The following is a 22,818-nucleotide window of genomic DNA, read 5'->3' as shown; positions in this document are numbered from 1 at the left end:
ATAAAAAAACACGAAAATGTATATAAAGCAATATAAATATATAATAACAATGAGATTTGAGATTCTAAAGATTCAAAACTAGGAGTGTTTATAAGAGTAAACGAGTTAAGAATGGGAGGAACAACACGGATAATGTTCTAGCACATTAGAGACAACAAGACCTAATTTGACAAAAGTTAAAAATAAAAAATGCCATCTCTATTTTAATGTGGCATAAGGTGTTGGATTAGGCCATGCAGAGAGTGCAACCCTCGAGTTGAGTTGTCGTAGAGTTTAGAATTATGAATAGGTTTGTCGATGCTTAACCAAAGGAAGCTAAAGATCACGTCACGTCATCATGCCCCTTGTGCCTTAGGTTATGACCGAACTAACTTAAATTCCGCTAGTAGACACAACATTTATCAATTGAAGTAGAAGTGACACCATTAAGTTAACTCTTGCAACTAATTTTTTATACATATTGATTTAACCGACCTAACTACACTCGAGACGGTATAAAACCCTTGTTTAATTAAATGCAAAATGGCATTATTTGACTGGTTATGTCATCCTTTTCACCTCAGAAAATTACCACATTACACCAGAAATAAAAGAAGAATCCAGAAGAAGATAAGAAGGAGGAGAGAGAGAGAGAGAGAGAGGTTCAGCTGCATGAGTGGAGTAATTTTTCGGTGTACCCGGCACATCAAATTTTTTTGATGTACCCTCACTCATAATGGTGAGGGTGCACCAAAAAAATTTGGTGCACCCTCACTTTTTGTACACCAAAAAAATTCTAATGAGTGAGGGTACACCAAAAAAATTTGGTGTACCCGGTACACCTAAAAATTTTTCGCATGAGTGGGCTCTTTCTCTCTCTTGACTTGTTCACCGACTGTGCTAACTATGAAGGAGGAGATGACAGGTAGAAGCTTAATCATTTTACATTCAAAAAATAAAGCACAAACTTTTTTGCATTTTTGGACTTTAATTCTCTCTCCAAACTTCTATTTTTGTCCACATATTATTCAAAATTTTAATTAATTTGTTTTCCTAAAGAGAAAAATGAGGGAAACAGTTTCGATAAGTCAAAAACAAGTGGCTGCACAAGTAACTTCTTAATTTTTTTGGAATGAGTATCCACTTCGGATTCTCAAATCGTATCTGTTTATTATACATCGTATGGTTAGTTTTCGTTATGTACTGTTTATGTTTAATTTTAAATAAAAATATTTAAAATGATTTATGATTTCACGATATACGATTAACAGACATAATTTGAGAATCTGAAGAGTATATGAGAATTCCGATAATCCTCACAAAGAAGATCCGAAAATCGAGTTTAGCGATTTTGACCCTCATAATTTAGCTTAAGAGAGCCAAGGTCGAGTTTAACTTCTAATGACGAGAAGCTATACTGATATTCGTTCCATGCAATACGAAGTGTAAACTATTAAAATATTCAAAATAAAAAAAGAAATAAACTCCATTAAAATATCCAAAAAAAACCACTGTATAACATCCTCAACAGAGAAATGAGAAATTTCTAGTTCATGTTCATCAGTATATACGAAGAAAGAAAACTATGTTTGGAAAAAAAAATAACAGGATGAACACTTTTTAACTTTTACCTCTCCAACTTGTCAATGATCAAGGATTTCGATTTTCAAATAAGCACTTGTAGTTCAAAAGCACTTTTTTTACTGCATTAATCGAAAACTGTTGAGAATTCAACCTGGCTAATCTCTTCTTCTTCCTCCTCTGGTGCAGGGAGATTGAGGTCAATGACCAAATTGTCCACAAAATTAGTAGAAGACGCTGGCAAATTCATATTCCTAGTAGGGGCATTGATGGTCAAATTGTTGTAGTAGTGTACTTTTTTGTGCCCACCAAGTGCTTGACCAGAATCAAACTGTTTGAAACAAACAGAGCACTCAAATATCCTGTGATTCTCCACCACGGCCAAATTACCATTCTGCCCATCATCTTCCTCAAAATCTTCATCTTCTTCCTCTTCATAGTCATCAAACACTTGGGTTTTAAGGATTTTCTTGTGACTCGCTCTGTGCCCTCCGAGCGCTTGATAAGATCGAAACACTTTGTCACAAGTCTCGCACTTGTACTTCCCCCGAGTCCGAACCCGAGTATGTGACCGAAGACCAGAACCGCCGCGGTCGTCCGACTCATCCTCTTCCTCCTCATCCGCGGACTCATCCACCCCATTTTTTACTTTTACTTTTTCCCATTTATCCCATTTATCCATCGAGAGCATGATAAGACACCTAGCCACATCTTCAGTTGAAAAAGCATCGGTAACAGAACTCACCTGCTCTGCCTCGAACGGCAGTGTCAGCGACGATTTCCCAATCACTTTGCGGCGCCGCTTGGATCTTCTATGAGTTGGGTTTCGCGGGTGGGACTCGCTGTCGCTGTCTCCGCCATCGTGGACCACGGCTGAATCCAGAGAAGAATGCATGCCCCTGTTGGAAGTCGAAAATGGAGGGGACGACGACTCGGGCGAGTCACTGAGTTGGTGATGCTGCTGCTGCGGCGGCGACTGCGGCTTTGGTGGGAGAGGAAGCTTGGCGAGGTGGGATCTCATGTGACCCCCCATCGCTTTTCCATTGGAGAACCGCTTGTTGCAGATCTTGCAGATTCTCTGCTTCTCCATGGAAGATGAAGAGCACCAAATCTCTGTTTTCTCTCTCTCTCTCTCTCTAAAAACTGTGTGTTTGATGTGAGGAGAGAGAGAGGGGAGAGTGTGAAACTGAATAGGGCACTTAATATGGTGAGTAGGTGACAAGCATTTCCTTACGCAAAAGGAACAAAACCGGAAATATATGTCCTTCGGAGGCCGTGGCCACTGGCCATATGGGACACGATACTTTGTATTTTTTGGTTTAATGCTCGAGCGCTCCTGTTATATATATTTTTGGTTTTTTTTTATGATAGTATCTGACTCGCATCGGTGTAAATCCCAACTCATTAAGTAGTAAATTCAAATGCAATCTCAAAAGAAAAATAAAAGATCATTTTTTTCTGAATGTGGTTTGTTTTTAGGAAAACTGATAAAAAAAAGTTTGAAAATTTTGAGTTTTAATGATAAAGATAAAATAAATGATGAAGTGAATAGTACCTAATTTGACTTTTTAGTGTAAAAATGTGATTTTTCGTTAAAATAAACAGTACCGCGAATTTTTCGTTAAAACTCCTGTTGTTTTTTCATATGTTTTTGCTCCTTTTTGGGTGGAATGTGCCTTTATTTTAGTGCTTATTTTCTGGTCAAATAATCTCCCAATGTGGATTACTTGCCTTTTATTCATAAATGATGAAATATGAAGTTTTATCTTGATTATAAGTGACCTTTAGGCTTCAAAATTATACAAATGTGACTTTAGGTGACTGGTCATCAGTTATAAATAAAATCAAATGGCACAAAACAACTTTCCTAATTTGAAGGATATACTTATAATGATAGCTTTGACAAACGATAGTAGTCGTAGGTTAAATTGTTGGAGGAGAAGATTGGTGGAGATCAAATCCACACTAAAGTGCATATGCATCGTTACTTTCTGACACTACGACAAAGCGGCATTTGCTACATATTACTAACTATTATGTGGATGTTTCTAAGCACATCCAAGTTTTACACATCAATCACAGTATGCCGTGTCAGTTGTAACGTGCCATGTAGACAGCATAATTATAAGTCAATACCGAAATTTAAGTGACACGTAAACAACATTTCTGAGCACGTCCAAATTTTATACATCAATCACAGTAGAGCGTGTTAGAATATTACCAGTAATTTGTGTAAAATAACACGTCCAAATTTTATACATCAATCACATTAGGGCGTGTTAGAATATTACCAGTAATTTGTGTAAAATAATTCTATAAATGTTGGAATCTGAATCTTGGTAATCTGGAATTATGCAAAACAACAGCTGTAAATTGGATTTAATCTCTGATTAATTTGCATGGATTGGAAACAGTCTTCGAGAAAGGAAGCTAATTTGGATTCCTTAAATTACGAGGTGGAGTTTAAGTTGGACTAAATCACGACAGGAGTTGGGTTGGGCTGTCTTGCTACGATATGGGGCCGTGCGACTCGAAAAGCGTGTTGTGCTAAGCAAGTTGGACTCTAATTCGGGTCCAGGTGCGGTGCAAATAAAGCCTCATATATGATAACGAGTCATGTTGGGATTTACATTTACCCATTAGTGTAAATGTCCTGTTTGTGTCAACGCACGACCCAGAGCAACGTGCATAATGATCAAGATTCTAAAAGGCTATTACATGTAGTTTTTCTTGAAAATATACGTACGTCTCTTGTTTCTTTAATATGTTACTTTCTTTTTTCTCATATGAGAACCGGAGCTCATCGAGAGTTTCAGTGTATCTGCAACAATTTAAAAGGTCGATCTCAAGTCAATAAAGCTCCTCACTTCACGAGGGTCGGGAACGAACGTCTATCGTATGCAACATTACCTTGCTTTACAAAGATGTTGTTTTCATGACACGAACGCGTGATCTTCTAATAAAAAATGAACAATCTTTCTGTTGCACCAAAGTTGACCCTTTGCAATAGTTTTAAGCGGAAAATCAGCACACTCTTGTCGATTTTTGTTTGGAACAAGGTTCCCAATGGATACTTATCAGCCCTCACGATACCAGGTAATGTTTTACGAAAGATTGTGATTCGATTTTCAAACTTTCTGCAACAATTCCTCGAAAACAAGACGTCAGATAAACAAAGTAATGCCAAAAGCTGGTAATGCTTGATCATGTGGGGGATTATATAGAATGTTTTAGGCTATTGCGAAAATTGTAATGTGCTCCGATATTTTATACGTCAGAGCATACTAGAAAGTCCTAAACTCTTTGATTAGTTGTTGGTGGGCACTCCAAGGCTTCGTTTGTTATATTTTCTTAAGAGAAATTGTTTTAGCTGAGACTACAATCCTACGTTTAATGTTATCTGAACTAACAAATAAATGAGATCAAATCGTGCACTCTTAAGTACATTTTCGTTCTTGTACTTTTATGAAATTTACCCTGCTTTGATTGTATGTTTCGTAGTGTAAAATAATCTGTTTTGCGTGATGCTTGATCGAGTCTCGGGTGCTCTCCTTTAATCTGTCAACGGAATCTTTAACATCACATATGTACCTCATTTAGCAAAATCTTTGACGTCAAATACCTCAATGTTATGCAAAACAAAATTATGAGTTAAAATTAGAATAGGTCAATGAATTCCTCTAATGCAACCGAAAAAAGTCTTCTTCTTCTTTATTTATTTATTTATTTTTAACAAAATATATTATCTACCTCACGAAGGGGTGATTCAAATTCATCTTTGGCGAAAAAAGCGAACCTAAGATCTCTTATTTACAAGTGAATGGAAATATCAATAGACCGTAATAATAAATGACAATAAAAAAAAAATTTAAATATTGATTTGAATAAAGATAATATCGCTATTACTAGTTAATTGTGAGGTACCCACTTCATATCAATTTAGAAAAAGAAAAAAAAACCCCTCTGACACCACTCCCAATTTTCCTAGAAAGAGATCCTTTCTGGATCTTTTCTATCAAGGTCACCGGATCAAGTGATTCGGATCCTTGAAATTTAATCCAACAGCTAAAGTTAGGGGTAGACAAACGGGCCCTGGCCCCGCAGGTAGGGGCGGGTACTAGTGGTTCGAGGTGGGTCCATATTATGTTATATACAAAACGGGGTGGGCGAGGCAGATCCAAGTAAACAGCGAGGCTGGGCGGTTCCAATTTTCTAAAGACACAGGCCCTTGGCCTGGACCGTATCCAATGAACTAAATCTCCTCTCAGTTCACTTTCTCGAAAACTCCTAAACTCAGACTGAATCTCCTCTCTCTATCATCCCTCTCGTGTCTCGATCTCCTCCTTCTCGACCTCTCTCTTCTAGAGTCCAGAATAACTCTCATCCCTCTCGATTCTCGATCTCTCTCTATCGAACTCGAAGGGAAAAATGACCAACTCAGTCTCTCTCTCTCTCTGTTGAACTCGAGGGGGCGAACGACGAAATACAGCAGGCTCAATCAGATCGGAGAAGACGAACGTTGCGAGGCTTTAAATCGGAGAAGATGGTGGGCTCAAGTAGATCGGAGAAGACGAAGGTGAACAAATTGGACAATTCTGTGGCGCTCAAACAGATCGGAGAAGATGAAGGTGAACAGATTGGAGCTAACCACCCAATCTAGTTCGACTCGCCTGATTATGTGGCGCTATTAGCTCGATTGATTTTGTCGAACTTCCTCTCTCCGCCGTTGACGACTTACTTGAATCCGTCGAGTCCACCTCCAAGCTACCAATCAACAAAGCCCCCTACCTCAAAATAGCCTACGACTTGCTCAAGCATACAGTCACACATTTCGTCCAACACTCGGGCATCAACTGGGTTGTCCACGACTTGTTCTCAACCGTAGATTCCCTTATATGCTGATGAAAACGACTTCGTTGAGGTCATCCCTCACCTTATGTGTTGGCCAAAAAAAAAAATTAATTGGTTGCAGTTGTTGATCTGAGGATGAACGCTTGCAGAATTTCCTCGCAGCGGGTAAGGAAAGAGCTTGGTTCGATCTCCGGCAACACCTTCTTCCCATCCTCATTCAATTTCGAACTTGAATTTGACTAGGAATCTGGGTTCTGGAATATTGGAAATTAGAAGAAAAAAAAAAAATAGGGTACCCGTTGGACCTGCAGGAACCGGCCTGTTTTATACGGGCCGGATTAGGTCCGGTTTTTAGTTTTAAAATAGTAAAATCTATCTCGACCCGGCTCGTTGTATTTTTAAGTGGGTCTGGTCCGGTCCCTCCAATTTTAAGCCCGGCCCAACCCGTGCGCACTCCTAACTAAAGTTATTATAACTTTTAAAAGAAATATCTATTTCAAATTTTAAATATCAGATTACTTAATCCGGTGGGTTTGGTAAATCAGAATTTCTCGTCTTTGAGGGAAAAAGAACTCGTCCCTCTCACGGCCTACTCTCTCTTCCCGCCTAAATCCTCCAGAGTCCCATCAATCAAGCCCCACCCTCTCTACCTTCCCGAGATACTCCGTCAATCTCGTCTCCTAGGGTTTTGTCTCTGACCTTCGCGAGAACGCCATCGCACTCCGACCTAGCCATGGGTGACCCTATCTCCGGCCTCCGCCAGCGTTCCGGGTCGGGCATCGTCCAGAGAGTCAGATTGGAGAACTTCATGTGCCACAGTAGCTTGCAGATTGAGCTCGGCGACTGGGTCAATTTCATCACCGGCCAAAATGGAAGTAAGCCCTCCTCTCTCTCCTTTCTCTCTCTATCAAATGCGTCTGTTTGAATTGGGTTTATGAATTGTATGTGAAATTGATCGAATTTATGGGTTTTTTTTGGTAAATTGGGGGTTTGAAAATTGTGTATATATCAGTTGATTGTTTGTGTTTCTGTAGGTGGTAAAAGTGCAATACTGACAGCTCTTTGTGTGGCCTTTGGGTCTCGAGCTAAAGGCACTCAAAGGGCGTCGACATTGAAGGATTTCATAAAAACTGGTTGCAGGTTCGTGCCTTTTGCCCTTTTTCCAGTTTTCCTTTTTTCTTAGGTATGTATGTGCACAGTATGGCTAATCATTGAATTCTGAAAGTGATATGTTATAGAAAAGAACTGTTTGTGTAGAGGGTTGTTCCACTTTGATTCCCAGTGAAAATCCAAAGATTAAACACCTGGGACTTGCAAAAGCTTTCTTCTTTCTCTTAAGAAAATTTTACGGTGAAATTTTCTGGTGGTTGAATTTCACTTCCAGTGGCCTAAATCCTAATGCATGATGGAACGCCTTAAGTAGTTTTAACTTCTCCTGTTTTTAAGTATCTGTTCTTAAACTACTTTTTGGTGTCTCACATTTTTATATGCTGTGTTATATTGCAGTAATGCTGTTGTCCAAGTGGAACTCAAAAATCAAGGGGAGGATGCTTTTAAGCCTGAAATATATGGGGACATCATAACAGTAGAGCGCAGGATTTCTGGAACCACAAGCGCCACTGTTTTGAAGGATAAACAAGGTTTAAACTTTAAATTCCTTTGCTCATACAATTTTGTTTTGCTCTCTCTGATGAGTCAGGAACGTAGTTACTTAAACATGGAGTATATAGAGTTGATTCAAATTTTTTGGTATTGACTTTGAGGTATCGAGTGAATAATTTTCTTACAGTATTGCTTGTTTGTATTTCTACCTACATAAAACGTTGATTAAACTATTGACTTTAAACTTTTAAAGTGATATTAAAGTACTTTCTCATCTTGTTTGTACTTTTTTTTTGGTGAATCAGCTAGAAATATTGTTGGTTGGCATATTTGTCCTTTTGGCAGTTTCATTCTTTTGTGTTCCCATATTAAAGGTTGGCATGCACCACAGGGTTGCTTATGTATTAAAAATCTTTAAAAAACATGGTTGTTGCATTTTTCTTTATCCATCTTTCTTGTACTAAACATTTGTAAACTTGTTTTAGGAAAACCGTTTCTTCTCCAAAAAAAAAAAAAAAAAAAAAAAAAACATGTTTTAGGAAAACTTCTTCTGACATGTGTCAATCTTTTGCTCCAATTTTGTTTCCCATCCTTATATCATTGAAGTAATGAAAGACCTGTGAGATGGAACTGTTCTTCGTTATGTTTTTCTTTTCTAATAATATTGATATGATTTTTTCCTTTCAAAATCTTTTATGCTGTACTATAGTGCCAGATCATTGATTCATGACGTTGTAGTTTTCATTTGACCATGTTCTCCACCTGAGGAGTTTGGCAGGAAGAAGGGTTGCTGCTCGAAAAGAGGATCTTCGAGAACTAGTAGAACATTTTAATGTGAGTGTTTTTCCTAGTACTTGCTTAATCTGCTTTGCATCAATTATTTTTTAGAAACTATCTGTTTGCATTAAGTTAGCATGGTAGACTAAGACTAACAGGATTGTTCTCTGCTATTTTGTTGTTTCATGAAGATGATATGTTTAAATTGAGTGATAATTTTATATTTGACCGCATTTAATGTTTAATTGTTAGAGGTTTGTATCATGTCATGTGCATTTTCAACACTTCTCTTCATCAAAATTAGACTCCTGCAAAGGATATTCATGCTTCGATGCTTTACACTGCAGATTGATGTGGAGAATCCTTGTGTTGTCATGAGTCAAGACAAAAGCAGAGAGTTTTTGCATTCTGGGAATGACAAAGATAAATTCAAGGTGATTATTTATTTTGCGTGTTATCTGAGGACAGAGTTCAATGGTTGTGCTGTACTGACACATGATTGTTCAGTTCTTTTACAAGGCCACACTTCTTCAGCAAGTTGAAGATCTTTTGCAAAACATTGAAAAACAGTTGGAGAAGGCAGGTGTTGTTGTTGATGAATTAGAGGGCTCAATAAGACCTATTGAAAGGGAACTTAATGAGTTGCAAGAAAAGATTAAAAGCATGGAGCATGTTGAAGAAATATCTCAAAAAGCAAAACAGTTAAAAAAGAAGCTTGCTTGGTCATGGGTATATGATGTGGACAAGCAACTCCAGGAACAGAATTTGAGAATCGTCAAGCTGAAAGATCGTGTGCCTCGATGTCAAGCTAAAATTGATGAAAAAATAGTGAGTATAAAATCTTGGCATTGACAGAGATATCTTTTTAAATTTTCCTCATCGACTGTTGTCTTTCTGATTTCTTAAGAAATATTAAGTGGAAGTAAGTCTTCAGCTTTGAAAAGAATCCAGAGAATACAAACAGAAAAGATTCTAGAAGGAAAAATAGTTGTGTTTGTTTTATCTAATTTACAGGGTTCTGATAAAAAAATGTATCTATTTTACAGGGTCAAGTGGTGAAACTGAGAGAATGCTTCACCTTGAAGAAATCTGAAATTGATCAGATGATGGCAAAGACATCAGAAATTAGGAGAATGAAGGACGAATTACAGCAGACACTAACATTGGTACGTTGAAAGCTTGTTCTTTTTAGAAGTATCCTGAGTTGAAAGCTTGTTCTTTTTAGAAGTATTCTGAGTGAAGGATACATATTTTCTTGGGAGGTGATTTTCACACACTTTTAAGCTTCTCACATACACCCTCTTATTCGTGGCCATTAGATTGAATTAATCAAATGAAACAATGGACATGATTAAACAGGGGTGCGAGAGAGGCTAAAAAGGGTGTGTGTTTATCATTTGACTTCCCCTTCCTCAGTTTCTTTATCCTAAAATTTAAAAATAAAAAAGAATGCAAGTAACTTCTTCTGCAAATGTTTTTTCACTAGTAAGTCATCTCAAAAGAAACTGCCGTTTAGTGATACATACTTCATTTTTATTTACAATTGAATTCTGAAAAAATTGTAATGTTGAAATTGCTAAGTATGTGTTACCTTTCTGAATATGCTTGCCTATTTGGTAATTAGCTATCGAATTCCTTTTTCTCTGTATCTCTGTTAATTAGTTCTTGTATGGTCATGAAAATGTTACATCCTTTCAAGATAATGGGTGCCAAATCCTTTTTTAGGCCACGAAAGAGAAGATTGGGATTGGAGAAGAATATAGCCGCAAAGCTAACCAGATCCAGAAGTTAATGAATGCTGTTAGGTCTCTTCAGCAACAGATTGAGGATACGCAGGAGCAACATGCCAAACATACACAGGTTTTTTTTGTTTCCTGTTGTGTACAACCATATATGAGCATTACTTCTTTGAGAGCATGCTAGTTTGTTCTTTCTTCATTTTGTTTTTCCTTCACAGAACTTACTGTGAATACTATTCTCATTGAAGGGATGCTTTTGTTGATGTAAAGATTAGATGGTTTGCATGAAAATCTCTTAAGTAGTGGTTCAGTATGGTTTCAGGTGATTAGCTCAATCAATAGGCCATGGAAATAGTAGGGGTTAATTAGTGGCTACTGAAATAGTACAGGCTTTGAACTTGCCCTTGTAATATGTGAGGCTGAGCCGCTGAAGTTAGGATTACCTGGTTTTTAATAGTTGCAATTATAGAGAAAAGGGCCTGGGGTTGGAAGGAATACTGAAAAAAAAGTTTGGGTGATACCTTGGTGTTAAAGATCCCATAAATTTGTTAACTGTAATTGCAAATTCTGGCTCACAGTTTCTTGAAGTATTTAAAGTTGTATACAACTTTGGCTTTATACTCAAAGTCAACATTCCATCATCAAATTTAATCTCTTTAGTTATAATGAAAGCAAAATATTAACTCTTGGTTGTGATATCTCAAATCAGAAATGTATTCGTCCTTTGCTTAATTCCAATAAAGGATTTATAATGAAAAATAGCCATGGAATACAAAAATTGATTTTGTGCCTAATTAGATTACACGCAAATGGATGGGTTAATCTTCTGCAGCATCTTTAAAATATCAGCTTTTACACCACTAATTTGATATTGTTCAGGCAGAAGAATCTGCAATAGAGGAAAAGCTGAAAGAACTCCAAAATGAGGTTTCTACTGTTGAATCAATGCTTACCAGGTTGAAAGTCATAAATTTCGTCAATTTATGTTTTGCGTTGCCGTCAAGGAAGATTTAACCAAATCCCAGTTGCATCTAATGATATTTCAGGTTGAAGGAAGAGGAGAGTGCCTTATCAGAATGCATACAACAGATAAATAATGAAATCAGAGAGATAAATCAAATGGTATGAAATGTTTGGCTTGATTTAATAACTTGAAATTGTTTATCGCAAATTTTTGCACATTTTATGTAGTTAATTTCATAACTTGAAAATGCATAATTTGTTTGTCAAACTTAGGTAGCTGTGATTCTTGAATGTATATATTATGACATGTTGATCTTTCAGATTCAAAATATTGACAAGAATCGCCGAGAGATCTCAAGTGTTATTCGTGAGCTTCGTCAAAACCAAACCAACAAAGTGAGGCTCTCTCTATATTGTGGTCTTAGAAGCATGTGAAATCACCAGTCTTTTCTATGTGGGATATTTCAAACGAAGTCCATTTGTACCCATCCCTTCTAAAATGCACATGCAATAGCTCACGTGCTGGCATTTTACTAGAAATAACTGTAATGCTCAGTAGGAAAAATGTTATTGTTATACAGGTGACAGCATTTGGTGGACAGCAGGTGATATACCTCCTACAATCGATTGAGAGACATCATCAAAGATTCACAAGTCCTCCTATTGGTCCAATTGGTGCCCACCTGGTAAGTGTGGAACGACTGTATTACATTCTACATAATTTGCACTCCTGTATTTCACCATACCAAATTAAATGTTTTGAATAAGAATTGTTTTTTCTGTGATGCACTTCCATAATTTCTACTGAACTTACACAGTTAATACATAGTGTTACTTTACTCTTCAATTTACTTGTTCTTTCTAGCAAGATTCTTTTTTTACTGCCGCTTGCAACTACATGCTAAGTGATACATCTTTATGGTTGTTTCTGCAGACTTTGAATAATGGTGATGTCTGGGGCCCTGCTGTTGAACATGCCATTGGAAGGTTGCTCAATGCTTTCATTGTAACGAATCATAAAGACTCTCTTCTTCTGAGAGCATGTGCAAAAGAAGCAAAGTACAACAACGTTCAAATTATCATATATGACTTTTCATTACCAAGGTCGATATTAATTCTCAGTTTGCTGTCTCATACACACAGTGCATGTTTTCTTTCTGTGATTGCATAATTCCCCTCTTTCTTTCTGGACTAGGTTGCATATACCTCCTCACATGCTTCCACAAACAGAGCACCCAACTACTCTTTCCCGTGTTCATTCTGAAAATCATACTGTTCTAAATGTTTTGGTAGATAGGGTAAGTTACAGGCTTCTTTTGCTAGTACCATGATTTATGGTATATTCTATTAGCTGTTGATCTTGCTAGACCTGACATTTACTTTATTATTTTCTGAACTAATCTCTTCCAGGGAGATATTGAAAGGCAAGTTCTTGTACGAGATTATGACGTGGGAAAAACAGTGGCTTTTGACCAGAGGATCTCAAATTTAAAGGAGGTTGTCACTTTAGATGGTAGTAGGATGTAAGCAAAAGATAGATCTGATTCCTGTTACATATTCTTCAATTTTCACATTTACATCTGGATTGGGAAGTTTGTTTTGCTTTTAATGTCATAAATCTATTTACTGAAGTTTTGTCTAACCTTCTAGCGTAATTTTCTATTCCTCATAAAATTTGATTTTGACTGAGCAAGGTTCTATACTGTTGGTGGCAAGTTTGGAAACTGATTATTGTCTCTCAATCTTCTACCACATTCATCTGCTTCAGACGCAGTTTGGGTTTACAAATAAGCTCATATTTCTGTCTTATTTCTAGGTTTTCTCGTGGCTCTGTCCAGACAGTACTCCCTCCCAATAAGAGAGTTAGAACTGGTCGTCTTTGTAGTTCTTACGATGATCAAATTAGTGATCTTGAAAGGCAAGCAAAAAGTGTAGAAGAAGAAGATAAGCAGTGCATGAGGAGAAAAAGAAATGCAGAGCAAAACCTTCAGGATCTTCAAGAGAAGCTCCGAAATGTGAAGGTTATATTTGTTTACCTTCTCTTCTTCGAGTATGAACCTATGCTTTTGAATGCAAAATTAATATAGTTGTCCTATTGTATTTTAGTTTGAAATGTGACACTAAACTTAAGATCTCCTCGTCTAATTCACTGCTATTGATTAGTGGTCTAAATATTTCATTCACGCTGTTTGCTAATCATACGTTGGTTCTTTCCTTTGGGTAGAGGAGGCGTGCACATGCGGACCGTGATTTGGCATCTAGGAGACTAGCGCTTCAAGACAGTGCGTATGCTGCTGAAGCTAGTACATCACCTGCATCAACTGTTGATGAGCTTCACCAAGAAATCTCAGTCTGTTGCATGATACTTTATGTTTTCATTTACTCCATTATGTATATCTTTTAAGATAAAGTTTTCTTATTTTGATGAGCTTTATCAACTGTTGATTATCAGAAAATGCAAGAGGAGATTCAAGAAAAGAAAATGTTGCTGCAAAAGTTTCGAGAGAGAACTGATGAAGCTGAAGCAAAGACCCATGATCTTAAAGTATCATATGAGAAACTATGTGGTATGGTAACTCATTTTAAGTATTAAGTATTTGGTTCCATACACGTTCTTCCCAACTTACTTTTTCTTTGTGTTCAATAAACCAATAGAGTCGGCAAAAGGAGATATTGATGCCTTTGAGAAAGCAGAGAGAGAACTGATGGAGACTGAAGAAAATCTGGCTTCTGCAGAAGAGGTCTCCTCCACTTTCCTTAAACTTACAAGCACACATATACGTGTTTTTTCAATGCCTTGTAACTCTTGTTGTTCTCCTTCTGTAAATCTAACAATTCAACGTTATCTCAGGAGAAGGCTCATTATGAAGGTGTAATGAGGAACAAGGTACTTCGCGATATCCAAGAAGCAGAAAAAGAATTTCAGCAGCTTGAGCATCATCGTGAGGTATTATCATCCACAGCCTATGGTTTCATTATGTCTTAATTCCTGGCAAGCAACAGCTTCATGTACTTTGCTGATTTTGTGTGTACCTTTGACACTCCCGCTTTCGCTCCTGCTTTTGTTTTATTTTTTATTAATTTGTAAATTTCCAGGTATGTGATTGTGCAAAGATAATATAGCGTGCATTGGAATTCAAATTTCTCTGCCCTTTATTTTAGGGTTGATGTCTGTACTTGTGTCTCTGAATTGTTCTTGAGAATTTGAATATTTGTGTAAGAAAGATATTGTTTTAGGTCTCATTTGGAAAGTGCATTTAAAATGAAAACGCTTTCTGCAAGAAGTGCCAGTTATGTGCTTCTTGTAGGAAGCACTTCAAATTCTTTTCCATGATTCACTTACAGTTTTACTAAGGATTGGTTTCAAAACGCACTTTCATCAAAAGTGTTTTCAGTCATTCTAAAAACACTTCCAAACAAGTAGTATCAACTAGTTGCTGAAGTTATGCACTGGCTGAACTGCAGGAGAATTGTAGAAAGGCTTCTATCCTTTGTCCTGAGAGTGAAATTATAGCTATGGGTGATTGGGATGGTAGCACCCCGGAACAGCTCAGCGCCCTATTAACTAGGCTGAATCAGAGGCTTGAGCGAGAGAGCCAGAGGTGTGTAAATTATTCTCTCTTTATTGCTTCTGTTGGACAACAATTCCAAACTAAAGCTTGTAAATAAGATCTTTTTTCTTATTTGATATGTTGCAGATTCACTGAATCCATTGATGACCTCCGAATGTCATATAAGAAAAAAGAACGTAAGATTTTAGAGAGACAGAAAAAGTACAGAGCTTACCGAGAAAAGTTACATGTAAGGTGCTGCATGTGTAATGCTATGTTGGCGCTCTAACTGCAAATTTTGTATAATTATATAGCCTACAGTTTTGCTTTCTCTCTGTTCCTTCTACAGAAATTGCATATGCTTTGTAAACTTCTATGGGGAGAAATAATTTCTTTGTGAGCATGTGGAGTTTGTGGATGTGGATTATTGAAGGCATATGGCCTGGGTTATCCCTTGCTTAAAGTTGCCTTTTTAATTAGGCATTGCCCAGGAAATGTTACTGCACAGCAGTGATTTTGGAGAAACAATTTATGATAGTTTATATATGTCTGGGATGTGCCCTTTGTTCCCTGTATTCGATATGGTCTGATAACTGTCTATTCTATATCTTCTGTGGAGCGCGGTCCCCAAATGGATGAATCTTGCTGCTCAGAGTCTCATTGATGTATTTTTCCTTGTCCAATCATTTAATTGCAGGCATGCCAGAAAGCCCTAAATTTGAGACGTAGCAAGTTTGAAAGAAACGCAAATCTTTTAAAGCGCCAGTTGACATGGCAGTATGTTGTCTCTTCTCATTAACAAATCACACCACTTTTCTTTTTCAATTCTAGGTACCTTCTAATTTTTATTCTGTTCTTAGTTTTAATACCCATCTGGGAAGGAAGGGGATGAGTGGGAAAATTAAGATTGATGACAGGGAGAGGACCCTTGCTATTGAGGTAAGTTTGGTATTTCTGGACGGCTTGGTATTTCTTTTGCTAATCCTATTTTTCCTTGCAAAACTTGATGCCGTGTGCTCCTTTGCTCAGGTAAAGATGCCCCAGGATGCATCGAGCAGCACTGTTCGCGACACTAGAGGGCTTTCAGGTTTGCTTCTTAAATACTCTCCGACTGGTTGTCCATTTATTTGTGTTTTTGTGAAAGATGCCCCAGGATGCATCGAGCAGCACTGTTTGCAGTCGGTAATATAAGTACCTACAAAAAAAAAAACATTTGTGTTAATTTGATTGTTAATCAGGTGGGGAGCGCTCCTTTTCAACGTTGTGCTTTACATTGTCTCTTCATGAAATGACGGAAGCCCCATTTAGAGCAATGGACGAGTTTGATGTTTTCATGGTACGCTTAAACCATGCCCCTTATGCCAGGAATGAAGATTGCGTTCATACTTGTCTAGGTTTTTCTGTTTAAGATTCCAAAGAATGGTTCATATCAACTATTTTTCTGCACTTCATTTGATCTCCAGGATGCTGTAAGCCGGAAAATCAGCCTAGACACTCTTGTCGATTTTGCATTGGTGCAAGGATCCCAATGGATACTTATCACCCCACACGATATCAGGTAATGCCGTAAGAAAGATTGTGATCCGGAGTATCAGACGTTTTGCAATTCAATTTTCTTTCCGTGGATATCAGTCTGCGAAGCGTTTTTTCTTTGACGAAAACCAAACATTCCGCTTGATCAATGACATGATTCTCTGAATCTGGTTCTTTCGATGCAGTATGGTGAAGAACGGGGAGAGGATAAAGAAGCAGCAAATGGCAGCTCCTCGCTCTTGAATTGTTTCACTGTCTAGTTTTAATTATTTAGTCACAATAATTACCCGCTAATGCTTGATTAGATGATGGTAGATATGTATTTATCAACAAACCTTTATTATCTTAATTAACTGAGTGGGAGATTATATGGAATGATTGTAATTATTTGTACACTTTGGTTTTTTTTTTTATACATATTTTCAACACTTTTGGGACATTTTTATTCACTCATTGTTCTGCATTTTTATTCCCAGGCAAGTTTTAACCAAATTAAATCATTGACTAATGCATTAAAAATATAAACTAGCGTTCATTTTTTATAAACAATAAGATTAGTACAACGGTGACACACCCCGACCGAGGTCAGGAGATGCTGGCCGTCACGTGGAAGTGACGTAACCAAGTGCACAGTGCGGAAGCAATTAATATAGTAATAGAAGAAGTACGAATAAATAAAAGCTAGTTTACATAAAGTAATAAGAACAAGTGCTAGCGTAAGTGAGACGCTAAGTTCAGAGCCAAAACGCCTAAAGTAGTCCAAAAGGAAAAGATGCGACAATAATACACCCGAAGGTGGCCCTACGCTGGTGATCGTCTGTCAAAAATGCCGGGAAAACCCTCTGGGAAACCACCAAACTTGCTAGCTAGCTAGAACCTGGAGGGGCGCAAAACAAAAGCGTGAGTGGGCAAAAACAAAGCTTTTCAAAAACCATTTAGCAAAATAAGTTCTAACCCCTTGCCGTAAAACCTGTATACTTCCCAGAAAATAAACATATGCACGTATAAATATATATGTCAACCATGCTCAAGAATATGCCATGCCAGGAACTCAGAATGGAATGCAGGTGCTCAGGTATAAACCATATCAATAACATATAACTGGCAGCCGGAGTCACCTAAAGTGACCTGTACGGCTGAATCTAGAGCTCAAATCTCAATCATAATAACTAAACCTGCCCACGAGTCGGAACCACCTAAAGTGGTCTGTACAACAGGCCTGGGTGTAATACATATAAACGCTCTAGTGCTACGATCACGTGAAGGCTGTGCGAATAATCGCGGGTCACCTACGAGTCAGAACCACCTAAAGTGGTCTGTACGACAGGACTGTGCACCTAACTTGGATCCAAGCTGAGCGTGTGGTGCGGGAGGTGAACATCACGTGAAGGACTGTGCCTTACTCTGGGCGGGAGCACTAACACCGGGGGTGCAGGTTATGAGCTCTCTAAGCATCTCTAATCACTATTGAATGCAAATATTAAATAACGCTTACCTGGTACTTACCTGTGCATCCACAACACCAATTATGCATACGTATATATATATACGACTAATAAAGCAACTAATGATGCATAAGTAACGATAATATAACACATGGCATATAACTAATAAACATTTAAATCAATTTCTGGGAAAATATAAGTATATAGGTATATACGGAAAACCAAAAGCCCACTCACTGATAAGTGGAGGGGTCGTAGCCCCCCTGCCTCGAGTGACCGCGCTCGTCCTCGGGATACGTCTCACCTATATGCGAAATAACTATAAAAACGTTAATTTTAAAGCACATAACCAAACTTTAGAAATAACTTCTCATACATTGCTCAAATGGGGCAAATGAATATACCAACGTGCTCTACTCGACCTCAGGATCACACCCAAATTTTTAGAAAAATTTTTCACCGCCGCATGCACCCCCATGCGTCGGCCAAGGCACGGCCACACGCGCCGGCCACGTGCAGGCACGTGCCTGGCACGCTGACGGCGTCAACTGACGTCGTAGGGAATATTCCGTTAGTTCTAACGGATTCCGTCAACGGCGTCAGGAATATTCCGTCAAACTTGACGGAATATTCCGTCTCCTTCCCCGACGAACCTCCGGCGCCGGAAAACTGGAAAATTTTCAAACGTTTATATCTCCTTCGTTTTTCACCTAAATTCCACGATTTTGGTACCAAAATGAAGCCTAGAACTAGGGGAACATAATTATACTACTTTCAAGGGTTAAAAACCACGAAATCTCACCTGTCCAAACCACCCAACTCCGACCAACTCCAAATACAGTGATCCCGACGTCCAATTCCTTCAAACGAACTACTCCGAGCCTCCTTGGGACCTCACCAAGCTATCTACAAGCTTCATTTTCCCTAAAACGTGAGAAATCACGTGTGCATGAATAGTACCCCAAAACGGACATTGTGAAATCGACGTGAAAACGACGGAGTTCTTACCTGAAAATGGTACGGTTGGACTCCCACGAGCTTCACGAGTTCGAATATGGGTTTAGTTTCTTCGATCTGTGGAGGTGTAGTGTGCTTGTGTGTGTGTCCGTACGTTTTCGAAGGTAGAGGAAAGGAATGGGGCTCGGGACAGGTGCAGAGAAACAGGGAGAAAGGTGGTGGTGTGTGGGAATATGTGTGTGGCTCCAAACATGCCAACAAAACCCCGAAACAAACAATAAACGTAAGGAAATCGAACTAGGGGCAATTTCGTCTTTTCACACGTACGTTAAAATGTTTCTGGGACGGGCTGTCACAAACGGAGCTTATGATGCACTTACAAGAAAGCTACGTTATCAAGATTAGTCACAACTAGGTTTCGAGCATATCACAAATATAGGGTGTGATTGAAATTGCTTTTTATGGAAGCGTTTGTTTGTTTGTTTTTGTGAAAATGTTTTTGGAATCAATTCTTAGTAAAATGCAAGTGAATTATGAAAAAACATTTGGAAGTGTTTTCTGAAAAAACATATAACTGATGCTTTTTGTAAAAAACACTTCAAGTGATTCAGAAACTATACAAAAAATGCTTTCAATTATTTAAAAAACATTTTCAAACGAATTCACATGAGTTGAAAATGAGACTACCTCTAAACAAGCAGACACTGATTACAATTTTACCAAATATTAGTTTACGACAAAGGAAAAGGATTCTTGCTTGATCCTTTTTCTGTGGATCCTCGCCGGATTCTTTTTTTGTGGATTCTCGCCGGATCCTTTTTCTGTGGATCCTAAGGATCCTGTGATCGTTTATCGTACATCGGTTAGAAAATTATTTCACATTTTAAAATTTAAAATTAAATATAAATAATGTCTAATGAAAACTTATTGCACGATAAACGATTACGGAATTCTTAACCTCCCGTAATCCGACGAGGATACTTTTCATACGAAAAATATCAAACGATAAAAAGAATAGTAGAAAGTCAATCATTATCGTTTGTTTTTCTTCCTTTTTTTTGGGTCCTACCCTCAGAAAAGAAATTTGAATTATAACGGCTATCTAACGATCATATTTGATGAGTGGACATTGTTTATTGTGCTTCTGGTCTAATCACATCATCAAATGAAATGGCTTTGTAATTTGTTTGGATGTGAAAACAAAAAGCGCCACACACACAGCCCTTTCATTCAAAACTCGCAAAAAGTTTAGAGAGAGAAAATCCAGCGGTTGATAGAATACTGAGAAAATTTAGAGAGAGAGAGCTGAAACAAGAAGAAAGACAAAAATGGGATACAGAGAAACAGCAGAAGAAGACGACCATGAAACGATGTCGTTGCGGTGCGAGAAACCAAACCCAAAGACCAGCCCTTTACCGCCATCGAAGCGGCGGACGGCTAGGTGGTCAGACATCTGGCTCAAGAACACCACCCCTCTCAAGAACATGATCTTCGCTATGCAGCTGGCCTCGCCCAATCCGAAATCCACCCACAAAACCCTGATCCCTAATTGGGCAAACATTGACCGGACTTCCGTATTGTCCGACGAAATCCTCCTCAAGATCCTCGCCAAGCTGCCGGAATCGCAGCGGAAGCCTAGCTCCGTCGTCTGCAAGCGGTGGCTCAACCTCCACGGCCGCCTTGTACGGTCAATCAAGATCTTGGACTGGAACTTTCTCCAATCGGGTCGGTTAATTTCGCGGTTCCCCAACCTGAATCAGGTGGATCTTCTATCTGGGTCGTTGATTCCGGACCAAAATTCGGGCATTTCGTTGAGTTGTAGGATGTTGTCGGTGCATACCGGCTCCGGGTTTTCGCCGAATCAGCGAGTTTTGGAATCGAATTTGCTTCCAGCTGAAGTTGTTGACAGGGGGCTTGATGGGCTGGCGAGTGGATGCCCCAACTTGCGGAAGCTTGTGGTGATTGGCGCTAGTGAATTAGGCCTGCTGAGTGTGGCGGAGGAGTGCCCCACATTGCAAGAACTGGAACTGCACAAGTGCAGTGACAATGTGCTGCGTGGGATTGCGGCGTGTGAGAATTTGCAGGTGCTGAAGCTGGTTGCAAATGTGGATGGACTTTACAGTTCAGTGGTTTCGGATATCGGGTTGACAATTTTAGCTCAAGGGTGTACTAGACTGGTAAAGCTTGAGCTTTGGGGATGTGAGGGAAGCTATGATGGGATTAAGGCAATTGGGCAGTGTTGCCAAATGTTGGAGGAGCTGACTTTCTGTGATCACAGGATGGATGGTGGCTGGCTGGCCGCGCTTCCCTATTGCGAAAATTTGAAGACTTTGAGGTTTCAGTCGTGTAAGAGGATTGATACTGTTCCAGGGCCGGACGAGTACTTGAGTGCTTGTCCGGCTCTGGAAAGGTTGCATTTGGAGAAATGTCAGCTGAGGGACAAGAAGATCGTGAGAGCTTTGTTTATGGTGTGTAGAGCTGCGAAGGAGATTGTTTTTAAGAACTGTTGGGGATTGGAGAATGATATGTTCAGGCTAGCAAGCACTTGCAGGTACATTGGTTCTTCTCTCTATGTTATGCCTTCCGTTGCCTGAGATTTATGTTGGCTGGTTATACGCCGTTTAGTTATCTGGTATCAATCTACGAATGTTCTTAACGTTACGAGTAGGTTTGCTAGAACAAAAGCTACAAACTTTTCGAAGATTATTGACGATGTATTGTTGCATTTGTTATATTGCAATTGTAATGAACTGTAGATACTTCGATTTGCTTGAATTGTCGAAAGTTCATACCTTTTACTGTTCGAGTTGCTAAGATTTTTGGTGACTGAATTCTACTTGGGAATTTTATGGGCGTTTGGTGTTGTCGCAGGAGAGTGAAGTTGCTATCACTAGAAGGATGCTCAGTGCTAACAACAGAGGGTCTGGAGTCTGTAATTCTTGCCTGGAAGGGGCTCGAATGTCTTCGAGTTGCATCGTGCAAGAACTTAAAGGACAAGGAGATATCTCCTGCACTCTCAACCTTGTTTTCTACCCTCAAAGAGCTGCAATGGAGACCGGATACCAAATCTCTTCTCCCGTCGAGAATTAATGGAACCACCATAGGAAAGAAAGGCAGTAGATTTTTCAGGAAGACGCGAGATTTGAAGATGCTGTTCGATGATCAGAATCCGCTCCTTGAATTTATCCACAGATGAGATGATCATCAATGATCTCTTGTATGAAGAATGTATGAGTATGCAGAGGAAGATTGTTGTTGGTTTTAATCTTCCACAATGAGGAAACAGCCCAGGTTGTACAATTATATTACAGTTTGCCCTACCCACTTCTCCCCTAGTGAATGTTGGGCAAACCCGTTTCTCCATAACCTTAATTTTATGGTACAAATGTTTTACTTCTTCGTTCTTGTTGGTAACTTTGTCAATTGTTCCGTCAAATTGAGGGTAACTTTCACCCATCCATAGGATAATTCAATATTACAAATAAAATAGGGACATGTAAAAAAAATTTATACGTTTTTCTCATTGTATCGAAACTTCACAGTAACAGTGTATTAGTGTTATATAATTTTTTTCTTCTATCATCAACAAGAATAAAATTTTAGTCAAACTATAGAAGAGCATTGTATGTATAAGGTAATGCTACGTAAACTAAATAATTTGTCACCAATAAAAAATAAGTACGCTAATCAACACTTAAGTAATAATTCAATTATCAACAATCATATCATTTGGTTTAAAATTTTGATTTCTTTAGCATTACCAATACGTACAACATTGTTAACATAGCTGTTGACACTTGGAAAAGTTGTCTTCTTTCAATATGTGCAGAACACGAGTGA

General features: G+C 38.5%; 3 protein-coding genes across 4 annotated transcripts; 2 read left to right on the top strand and 1 right to left on the bottom strand.

Moving 5' to 3' along the window:
- Positions 1-622: 622 nt before the first annotated feature.
- LOC103961944 (F-box protein At5g07670-like) lies at positions 623-22,374 on the top strand. The gene is made up of 3 exons (XM_009374592.3): positions 623-641; positions 20,274-21,529; positions 21,850-22,374. The coding sequence occupies exons 2-3, from the start codon at positions 20,307-20,309 to the stop codon at positions 22,172-22,174; spliced, it is 1,548 nt and encodes a 515-aa protein (XP_009372867.1). The 5' UTR covers positions 623-641; positions 20,274-20,306; the 3' UTR covers positions 22,175-22,374.
- LOC103961939 (zinc finger protein ZAT9-like) lies at positions 1,448-2,857 on the bottom strand. Its single transcript, XM_009374587.3, has one exon. It carries the CDS (start codon positions 2,648-2,650, stop codon positions 1,688-1,690), a length of 963 nt encoding a protein of 320 aa, XP_009372862.1. The 5' UTR covers positions 2,651-2,857; the 3' UTR covers positions 1,448-1,687.
- On the top strand, positions 6,971-17,015 carry LOC103959810 (structural maintenance of chromosomes protein 6B). Of its 2 annotated transcripts, XM_009372177.3 has the most exons (28): positions 6,971-7,286; positions 7,446-7,551; positions 7,918-8,051; positions 8,792-8,847; positions 9,138-9,224; positions 9,298-9,618; positions 9,837-9,956; positions 10,516-10,650; positions 11,409-11,485; positions 11,576-11,651; positions 11,814-11,888; positions 12,074-12,178; positions 12,427-12,596; positions 12,688-12,790; positions 12,903-13,015; positions 13,309-13,513; positions 13,717-13,842; positions 13,945-14,059; positions 14,148-14,233; positions 14,344-14,439; positions 14,958-15,094; positions 15,191-15,293; positions 15,741-15,820; positions 15,904-15,982; positions 16,073-16,130; positions 16,282-16,379; positions 16,507-16,601; positions 16,762-17,015. In XM_009372177.3, the coding sequence occupies exons 1-28, from the start codon at positions 7,145-7,147 to the stop codon at positions 16,817-16,819; spliced, it is 3,156 nt and encodes a 1,051-aa protein (XP_009370452.2). In that variant the 5' UTR covers positions 6,971-7,144; the 3' UTR covers positions 16,820-17,015. The 2 variants fall into 2 exon arrangements, with proteins under 2 accessions (XP_009370452.2, XP_048421259.1); XM_048565302.1 differs by lacking the exons at positions 6,971-7,286; positions 7,446-7,551 and having other exon boundaries at positions 7,948-8,051; positions 8,784-8,847.
- Positions 22,375-22,818: the final 444 nt, after the last annotated feature.

The sequence above is a fragment of a genome, unplaced genomic scaffold, assembly GCF_019419815.1.
Source record: "Pyrus x bretschneideri cultivar Hongxiangsu unplaced genomic scaffold, Pyrus_bretschneideri_v1 Contig4, whole genome shotgun sequence".
Taxonomy (NCBI): domain Eukaryota; kingdom Viridiplantae; phylum Streptophyta; class Magnoliopsida; order Rosales; family Rosaceae; genus Pyrus; species Pyrus x bretschneideri.
Note: the sequence above shows the minus strand (reverse complement) of the source record. Positions and strands in the feature narration are given on the sequence as shown.

Excerpts from the sequence above, each read along its gene's own strand:
- LOC103961939 (XM_009374587.3), bottom strand. The coding sequence starts at position 2,650 with ATGGAGAAGCAGAGAATCTGCAAGATCTGCAACAAGCGGTTCTCCAAT.
- LOC103959810 (XM_009372177.3), top strand. The coding sequence starts at position 7,145 with ATGGGTGACCCTATCTCCGGCCTCCGCCAGCGTTCCGGGTCGGGCATC. Across the intron at positions 9,225-9,297 it reads ATGACAAAGATAAATTCAAG|TTCTTTTACAAGGCCACACT; the intron begins GTGATTATTTAT and ends ATGATTGTTCAG. Across the intron at positions 13,016-13,308 it reads ACTTTAGATGGTAGTAGGAT|GTTTTCTCGTGGCTCTGTCC; the intron begins GTAAGCAAAAGA and ends TCTTATTTCTAG.
- LOC103961944 (XM_009374592.3), top strand. The coding sequence starts at position 20,307 with ATGGGATACAGAGAAACAGCAGAAGAAGACGACCATGAAACGATGTCG. Across the intron at positions 21,530-21,849 it reads AGGCTAGCAAGCACTTGCAG|GAGAGTGAAGTTGCTATCAC; the intron begins GTACATTGGTTC and ends GTGTTGTCGCAG.